Below are 9,300 nucleotides of genomic sequence, written 5' to 3'. Positions count from 1 at the left end.
GGATATAGGCTTAGCCTCAACTGAATTAATCCAGCTGCCCTAGTACACAGAGAGAAGGAGGACCAGGAATGAGGACAGTCCTCAGGCACTGTTTTCATAGGGCACCAGAGATGGAAACTACTGTCAACCTTGTCAGAGTGCTAGTCAGGTAGCTCACTCCCTCAAAGGCTGGATCATATGCCCACCTCCATATACTGCTTTTGGAGTCTTACGGTCTTATTGCTCTGGGCCCTCATCAGAGAGGAGGACATGGGAATGGAAATTTCTCATCTCCAGACTCAGCAGCCACTACTTAATCCACATCCTAGAACCATCATCACCTCTTTTCTCGTTCTCATCCCTGCAGGCAATGCTGCACCTCCTCTACATGCTTGCCCTGCTGGTACAGCCCTTGGGGAGCCTGGGAGCAGAAATGAAGACCCTCTCACAGAGATCAATATCTAACGCCTGCACTCTAGTCATTTGTAGTCCCACAGAGAACGGCCTGCCTGGACGGGATGGACGGGATGGGAGAGAGGGTCCACGGGGAGAGAAGGGTGATCCAGGTAGACTTGGGACCAAGGGCTTGTCCTGGAGGAAAGGGGGGTTATTGGAATGTGAACCAGTCTGAATGTTCAGATACTCCATGATGAACTTGGATGTGTGCTTCCTACCAGAGGAATGAGTTTCCCCATGGTGTCCATGCTACCTGCCAAACACATGTTTTTGACCTACCATGAGCTTTCTCCCATCACCCAGCTGCCCTGACTCCTCTCTTGGGATCCCTGGATTCTTCTTGTTCAGAGAATGGATAAACAACCAATATAACCCTGTCCCAGCAGTAAACAATTGTTCATTTTGATTAAAGGGTGCCTATATGGAATGTTAATTAGTTTTAATATTTAAACTCCACTGCACACATGGTGAGAAAAATCAGACTCCTATAAACAGTCCTACAAACAGGTTTTACTGGCAAAACCTGCCTAAGATATTACAAATGAAGATTAGAATTCATGTTTCTTTGTACAGCTCTATGCTCAGATATTCACTTGGAAATCCATTTAATTCTTTCAAAACCCACAAGGAACATACCAAGGTCTCTTCTCAGGTAAAGTGGGGGATGGTAAAGTTGAAAGAAGAAGGGCTTCTGCGTTAAAAGATTGTACTGTTAGCTGTCTCTCTGTGACTGTGACCCTCAAGGACACAAAGTCTCAACTTGCCTATTTTCAAGTAAGAATAGGATTTGCCAAATAATCTTTGACAGATGATGGAGCCAAAGATTTTATTTTATATTGAGTCTTCTGGGTGAAGTTCAATGTTCCTGTTGAGCGATTTGGTGTGTTCTCCTGGTTTGCCAGACATAGTACTAAGCAAATGTGTTGACCCTGAAAATACTGACCCTGCAGAGTCTCGTTGGCAAGAGTGGGAAACTTAATAAACAACAAAAATAGTGGGACACATTCTTCTGAGCTGAAGCTTTGATGGGATCAAATACTTTGTTTCTTGCCCGAGTTTGCATTTTGGTTGAAAGGAAGCCACTTAGAATATTGTCTCTAGGCTACATGGGATAAAGGACAAGAGATGGTATGTCTCAGGTAAGACACAAAGTGGCCCCATGTATGAATGTGCCGGGGCTTTAGATTCATCCAGGGGCAGCCACAAGAGGAATGGTACTTGGTGATCTCCGTCTCTCTCTTGAGCCCAGTGAAATCTGTGTATTAAATGTAGAGTGTTCCTTTCCCACAGTGGTCCTGGAACAGGCCTTATTACTGTGAATTTCCTGGTCTTTGGTTAGGCCTTGGGTTAAGGAAGCAAACATTGGGACACAGAATGGCTTTTCTTTTCTTTTTTTTCTTTCTTCTTCTTTTTCTTTTCTTTTCTTTCTTTTCTTTTTGTTCCTCTAGTCCAGTCATTCTCTAGTCACTTTTGATCATCTGTCATGGATTTTGATACCTGTTGCTCCCCAAAATTTGCTAAAAAAGGCAGTTGAAGCTTAAGAGGAGACACCCTTGAGCAGGTGATCTAGAATTGGATCTAAGGGTCACTGTAGTGAGACCTTAGGGTAGGAGATGCTCAACCTGAGTCAAGAAATGTCTACTCCGCCAGGGTGAGTAGTAGATAGATGATGTAGCCCAGCCATTTAACTGTCTATGCTTCATCCCTGTGAAGCAATAAGAAGCCTAAAGTCTTCCAGAAAATTTACAGGTACTCCATCCCAACTGCACTTCTTGCCCTAGGAAGGCCTGTCATCTCTGGTTTTCAAACATGTAATTTTATCTGTTTTCTCTTCTCTCTAAAATAATCTGTGGATTTATACCACATTACTCGTTTGTCTACTGGTAGGCACCTAGGCTGTCAGCATACCTTAGCTATGGTGAATGATGCTTCAATAAATGTGAGTTTACAGTTATCTCTGGCTTGTTGATTGCATTTTAACTGGATATATTCCCAGGCATAGTAGGATATATGGGTGGTAATTATACCTCTAGTTTTTTAGGAATCCTAACACTATTTTTCACAGCAAATATACTAATTCAATAACTCATTTTCCTATATAAAGCTTCCCTTTTATCTACATCCTCACCACTATTTATTATTTCTGTGTGTATTTGGGGTTCCTGTGCATATATATGCATATATGGGGTTTTGAGACAGGTTCTCACTGTAACCCTGACTGGCCTAGAACTCACAATGCAGTGTAGACCAGGCTAGCATCAAACTCAGAGCTCTTCTTCCTGAGTGCTGGGATTAAAGGCATGCACTGAAAGACCTGACTTGCTTTGCTCTATTTTGTAAAAGCCATTCTAACTAGTACAAAATGGAATTTCATTGTGGTTTTGATTTATATATCCTTGATGACTACTTACAATAACATTTTTTCATTTACTTTCTGGCCTTTTATTTCTTCTCCTGAACAGATTATCAGTCTGTTCATATAATCTTCACACTTTAAAATTAGGTCATTTTCTGTTTTTTGTTGGTTTTTTAATTCCTTACATATTCTAGGTGACAACAAACCCTTCTGTCATGTCTGGTGAATGTTTCACAAGTGTCTTCTCCCATTCAGTAGGTTGTCTCTTCACTCTGTTGGTTATTTCCCTTGCTGCATTCTGTGTTTTTTAGTTTTTTACAGTCTTATTTTTAAGCTTTTATTCCTTTTGTGCTTGGAGCTCTTCATAAACAATGATCAATTAGATAAATAACAATAAACAAGTTAGGATCTATCTGGTACAATGTTTGAAAAATGTTTAAAAAAAAAAGTTGGCTGTCCTGATACAAACTCCTCATACACTCACTCACACAGGCTTACATACATGTATACAAACATCTACATACTTGCTCTGTGGTCATTGATCAATCAAAGCTGACAGATTGCCTTCTGCTGACACAGTGGCCTTGGGCACAGTGATAAAGATCTGCATGGAAGATTGTGAGGTTCGTGGCTTGAATTCACCTCCAAGCCAAGGATATCTATTTCCTATAAGTGGGGACCTAATTTTTATTAAGTGTGTCACCATAGGACCACGGTGTGTGAATGTAGGCTGTCCATGCACAGTAGAACTTTGAAGGAATGTCAAGGACTTCATCCTATAGACAGCAGTCCTTCCTGAGCCTATAACTGACTTTGGGTCCATTTCTTTTGTTTCTATAGGATTGCCAGGACCTGCAGGGATTGCAGGGATGCCTGGCCCTGCAGGTCCAGTTGGGCCCAAAGGGGAGAATGGCTCTGCTGGAGAACCTGGACCAAAGGGAGACTCTGGACCAGGTGGTGAGCAATAGGTCATGGGATTCAGATGGTAACTCCAGCTGCTGCTTCTGTCATGAGGATGTGTAGGTGGTAGGCACAGAGCCTGTCCCAGGAAGAGGGACTGAGGAAGTTCAGAAGGAGGTTCTGGGTCTTGTCTCTTTGACCTCTTCTCTGACATGCATCTGATAATCTCCTACTGCCAAAGGAGTTCCGTGCCACTGACTGGGCTAATCCTTTTTTGCCAGGACCTCCCGGACTCCCAGGTTTGCCTGGTCCAGCTGGAAAAGAAGGACCCTCTGGGAAGCAGGGGAACACAGGACCTCAAGGCAAACCAGGTCCCAAAGGAGAGGTTGGGCCCAAAGGTAAGCAAGGGGTATGATTGTTCTGGGAGGAAGAAAAGAGAAATGACAATGGAGGCTATTGGTGTGATCTGAGGCCTGGTCAAACTGACACGGTGAATCCAGAGTATTAACACTGTGAGAACCTTGGCATGCACACCTCGCTCACATCTCTCCATGATGACAGTATTTTTCCATTACTCTCCACAGAGGAAACCGAGGCAGCAAGAACAGTGTTCTCAACTCTCTAACCAACCCTGTAGTTCTGTGTGAAAAGGCCTACTGCTGAGGAAATGTTGTACACTGAACACACTCTTAGCAGCATTTCTACCTGTTTGTTCCTTCCCCAGGAGAAGTAGGTGCTCCGGGTATGCCGGGATCTGCAGGAACAAAAGGCTCCATAGGCCCCAAGGGAGAAAGAGGTGCCCCTGGTGCCTCTGGGATTTCTGGGGCAGCAGGTGAGTGAGGAATAGACATAGAGCTGGTTGGAGTTCTGTTGTTCCCCCTTTGAGCTGCCAAGGCCTGCTTCACTTCTTCATCTCATCCATTAAGTCAAAACTGGGCTGTGGAGGCACTCTGCTTCCAAGGAAGGCAGATGTGGGGTTCCTGAGCCTGCTCATATGTAAGGAGAGGGATATTTTAAGCCACAGTGAGTTGTTTTGCAGGGAAATTGTACACAGACAAAGCTGGTTGGCAGATGATAAGGACAGCCACGCACAGAGTGGGCATGAGTCTGGGTTCTGGGAAGAGTCTGCATGTGACAAAGGCACATAGCTGGGAGAAGGATAGACTTTGTACAGTAAGGTGAACATGCTGAAAAATGGACACTTGGCTTAGCCAGCTTTGTTATTGTTGTTGTTTTGTTTTGTTTTGTTTTGTGGGGTTTTGTGGGGTTTTGTTTGTTTTATTTTATTTGTTTTTAATTCCAGGGCCTACTGGAGCCATGGGGCCACAGGGAGCTCCAGGTTCCAGGGGGCCACCAGGGCTCAAGGGGGACAGAGGGGCTCCTGGAGACAGAGGAGCCAAAGGTGAAAGCGGGCTTCCAGGTAAGACAGAAGCCACAGGTGCTGGGACCCCCACTGGGATGTAGCACCTCATGAGTACAGGCAGAACTTGGGGTCACCTGATAGGCAGGAGGGCCCATTAGTCTCTTGCTTAGCTGTCTATCTAAGTCATGTGGGAAGGCAAACCCAGGGAATTTCTTCATCTGACCATGAGAGAATAGGTGATAACAGCTGATTTCCTGGTTTATAGGCTAGCTTTGAGTATCTAACAACCCAGTTGGTGAGAATTATATAAGGAATGTGTATTTCTATTCTTTCCCTAAGAATGTTGGGATGTCATTATATTTCCTAAATCTTGAGTCAGAATGTCATCTGTTTTGCTCTGCCATCTGGTTCAGGCTTAGTTGAGGTTTAGGGGCTTGTTTAGGGACATAAGAAATTTCTGCACAGAAGCTCAGTATCATGGATCATACTTGTAATCCTAGTACTGGGGATGCTGATGCAGGAGGATCACTGAGTTGGATGCCAGCCTGGGCTACATTAGATCCCGTCTTGAAAACAAACAAACAAGTAGACTGGGGAGATGGATCAGTGTGTGAAGTGCTTGCCATACAGACATGAGCTCAAGAGTTCAGATCCCCAAATGGTGGGTAGGCATGGCAGCCTGCCAGTAACCCTAGCTCTGCAGTGGCAGAGATGCTATCCCTGGAGCAAACCAGCTAGCTGGACTAGTAAAATCAGCAAGCTCTGGGTTCAAGTGACAGATTCAACCTCATTATCTACAGTGGAAGGTAATGGTGGAAGATGCCCAAATAATTGCTGGGCTATGTGTGTATACACATGTAACATACATGTACATACACACAATAATTTTTTGAAAAAAGAAAGAAAACCATTCACAGCAGAGACCATCAATGCCTACAAATGCAGAGCTTGATGGGAGTTAGCAAGCTCCCCGCCTTGACCCTTACCTTTTTCTGGGGATCAGTCTAAATTGTTCTTAGGTTTGCAGCATAATCTTCACATGGTCATTTCTCTTCTTTCCCTCCTGTGAAGACACCGCTGCTCTGAAGCAGCAGTTGGAGGCTGTAAAGGGACAGCTACAGCATCTAGAGGCTGCTTTCTCTCACTATAAGAAAGGTGAGTTCCTGGATCCAAACAAAATCTGTCACTGTTGTGGATTCTGAACCTTGTAGTTGAGCTAGGGCTACTCATTTGGCTGAGCTTTGCTGTAGGTCTGGGATGGGAATGAGCAGGAACTAATTCTAGGCTTGGACTGGGACTGGAGTAACACATTGAGCATTTATCAACATACATGAGCACATGTATTATAGGCATACACACAGACTTAAAAACACATAAGATGGATATTGGGTTCTTCTATGCGCTTTGGATAAATGAGTGGGCATATTCATGTAGCACAAAAAAGCCTACCCAGGAACAACTCTGTGACAGCATATGAGTCTTGCACTGCCCTGTTCAGGGCTGCTCTTGGTACCATCCTGACCCCATTCAGAATCTTCCCCAAGATACTCAGAGGAAAGAACAGTGGATCAGGGCCCAGCTTGGACTCTCACCAGCCTCACAGTGTAGGACCGAAGCGCAACCCTCTCCAGAGCCCTAAGGGTCTAGTACCTTTTGCAGACTACCCTGCATGGGTGCAAAAGCCACAGAGGTGGGGGCACATTGACTGAAAGATGTATGACATGCTATGAAGATGATGCTCTGTGATGCGACCCATCCCTTCAGAGGCAAGGAAGTGGAAAGGGAGTGACTCTATCTTGTCTTCTCAGATAGTCATCACTAGGGTCATAATAGCTGCTGTGATTCCTTTTTGGGGTTCATCATCAACCCCACCCCAATTTCCCTGAATATATGCACCTCTCAGACATACTTCATCCCTCTCTCCAGCATTTCTAGGCCTAGGAGACTAAGGACAACCTGGCCATTGACCCAACTTTCAGATGCTCCATTCTTTTCTTGCCTGTGCCTTAACCCCAGCACATACTGCAGACACTGGCTGAAAGCCTGTGTTACTACCACCAGCATGACTGTGGGCTCACTGCACTGTGTCTTCTGTACTCCCAAATGTAATTTTGTAGAAAAAGTTGATCAGTTCTACATAGTAACTGACATATGGGCTAAACAATAAAAGTCAGTTTCCTTTGGGGGACAGCTGTGTGTGTGTGTGTGTGTGTGTGTGTGTGTGTACGCGCGTACATGAGCAGTGTACCAAGGTACTCATGTGGAAGTCAGAGGACAACTGTATGGAGTCAATTCTCTCCTTCCACCTTTATGTAGGTTCCAGGGATTGAACTCAGGTCACCAGGCTGTATAGCAAGAAGCAAACACCTTTACCTCTGAGCCATCTCACTAGCTCTCCACCTTGTCTTTTTGGAGACAGGAACTCTCACTAACCTGTAAATTACTGATTTAGTGAGATTAGCTGGTCAATGAGGCCTTTCATTCTACCCTAGGATCCACCTGTTTCTATACCCCTGTTTCTGTAACCCCATGTCCAGCTTTTATATGAACATGGTGGGTCCAGACTCAGCTCCTCATACTTGCACTTTGTCCACTGAGCTGTCTCCTCAGCCTATGTCTGAGCTCTGGTGTCAGACTGAGTGAGATGTCCCACAATCATAGCAACTTGGACACTGTATTTAACTTCTTTGAGCTAAAGTGCTTTTGTTAGTGTATAGGGAGACCGCTTTATGGGAGTACACTGTTGTGCTAGGACCACAGTCTTTTCTTCATCATCTCTGGTTCTCTAATACCCTTCATCAGAAGTTTGGGATGAGCCCGGCATGGTGGCCCAAGCCTGTAAATTCAGCACTTAGGGAGGCAGACATATCTCTGTGAGTTGGAGGCCAGCTACTTCTACTGAGCGAGACCAGATCAACCAAGGCTACACAAAAAAAAATCTGTCAAAAAAAAAAAAAAAAAAAAAAAAAAAAAAAAAAAAGAAAGTTGAGAGGAGGTTCCTGCTCCAACTCAAATTTTTGACTGGCCCAGAACTTTAGGTAGGGACTGCCACAACTTCAGTCCTCCTTCCCTCCTCTTTCAGCCACACTCTTCCCTGATGGCCAAAGTGTTGGAGACAAGATCTTCAGGACAGCCAACTCTGAAAAGCCTTTTGAGGATGCCCAGGAGATGTGCAAGCAGGCTGGGGGGCAGCTGGCCTCCCCTCGTTCTGCTGTTGAGAACGCTGCCATACAGCAGCTTATCACAGCACACAACAAAGCTGCTTTCCTGAGCATGACAGATGTGGACACTGAGGGCAAGTTCACTTACCCCACAGGAGAGCCCCTGGTCTATTCTAACTGGGCCCCAGGGGAGCCCAACAACAATGGTGGAGCTGAAAACTGCGTGGAGATCTTCACCAACGGCCAATGGAATGACAAGGTTTGTGGAGAGCGACGCCTTGTCGTCTGTGAGTTCTGAGCCACTAGAGGTAGCAGATAGGACAGTACTTGGCCAGCAGCTTAGCGAGTGTGGTGTGGCTGAGACCCCTGTGCTGCCAACATCCTAATAAAAAATGACTACATGTCTAGCTTGGGTTCTCTGCAGAAAGCAGCCAAAATGCAGGGCTACCACCCAACACATCTCTTAGAGTGTCCTGCATGGCTGCCTTCACATGCTGAAAAGCTCTCAGGGGAAAAAAGAGGTTGTGTCTTACCGCTTTTAGGGAATAAAATTGTCCGTCTCTATGACCTGTCGAAGAATACGATGCCTTCTTCTTGGCCCTGCTGCTTCTCAAACTCTCAGCTGTGTTTGGCCTGGCTGATGACATCTTTCTAAAACTTTCTCCTCTGGGCTTTTCTCCACTATTGCCTGGGGCTTCTGGTGTCTTGGCGGCTCCTGATGGCATTTTCTTACATGTCTGCTGTTTTCCTTCATCACCTCTTGGGCACGCACAGGCCCTAACTCAGTCCTCACTCACTCCAGGTGAGATCATCCTGGCTCCTGGCTTCATATTCCATCTGCAGGTCATTTCTGGTCAGGACTTCTTTTTGATGTCCCCAAACTAAAAAATGGCAGGATAGAACCTCTGGTGGCCTCAAAGCCCAGCAGAGTGACGTGGCACAAAATCACTGTTTCCCTATTTGATGTCATGGCAACACCTAGGAAAATGTTACTCAAAAGTCCTTCGGTGGGGCTGAGAAAGACCTCTGCACCATTCTAAACTCATCTGTAATCTCAGGGAGGTAGGAGAAGAGCAGCTGGCCAT

The 9,300-nt window shown here is 45.4% G+C and overlaps 1 protein-coding gene across 1 annotated transcript; it reads left to right on the top strand.

Annotated features, from left to right (window-relative positions):
• Positions 1 to 349: 349 nt before the first annotated feature.
• Positions 350 to 8,779, top strand: Sftpd (surfactant protein D). Its single transcript, XM_055597823.1, has 7 exons — positions 350 to 545; positions 3,632 to 3,748; positions 3,973 to 4,089; positions 4,416 to 4,523; positions 4,995 to 5,111; positions 6,126 to 6,209; positions 8,137 to 8,779. The coding sequence occupies exons 1-7, from the start codon at positions 350 to 352 to the stop codon at positions 8,511 to 8,513; spliced, it is 1,116 nt and encodes a 371-aa protein (XP_055453798.1). The 3' UTR covers positions 8,514 to 8,779.
• Positions 8,780 to 9,300: the final 521 nt, after the last annotated feature.

Source organism: Psammomys obesus, unplaced genomic scaffold, assembly GCF_907164565.1.
Source record: "Psammomys obesus unplaced genomic scaffold, mPsaObe1.curated_primary_1811, whole genome shotgun sequence".
Lineage (NCBI taxonomy): Eukaryota > Metazoa > Chordata > Mammalia > Rodentia > Muridae > Psammomys > Psammomys obesus.
Note: the sequence above shows the minus strand (reverse complement) of the source record. Positions and strands in the feature narration are given on the sequence as shown.

Coding starts and splice junctions, on each gene's coding strand:
- Sftpd (XM_055597823.1), top strand. CDS start 350: ATGCTGCACCTCCTCTACATGCTTGCCCTGCTGGTACAGCCCTTGGGG. Junction 546..3,631: donor GGGAGAGAAGGGTGATCCAG/GTAGACTTGGGA, acceptor TTGTTTCTATAG/GATTGCCAGGACCTGCAGGG. Junction 5,112..6,125: donor AGGTGAAAGCGGGCTTCCAG/GTAAGACAGAAG, acceptor CCTCCTGTGAAG/ACACCGCTGCTCTGAAGCAG.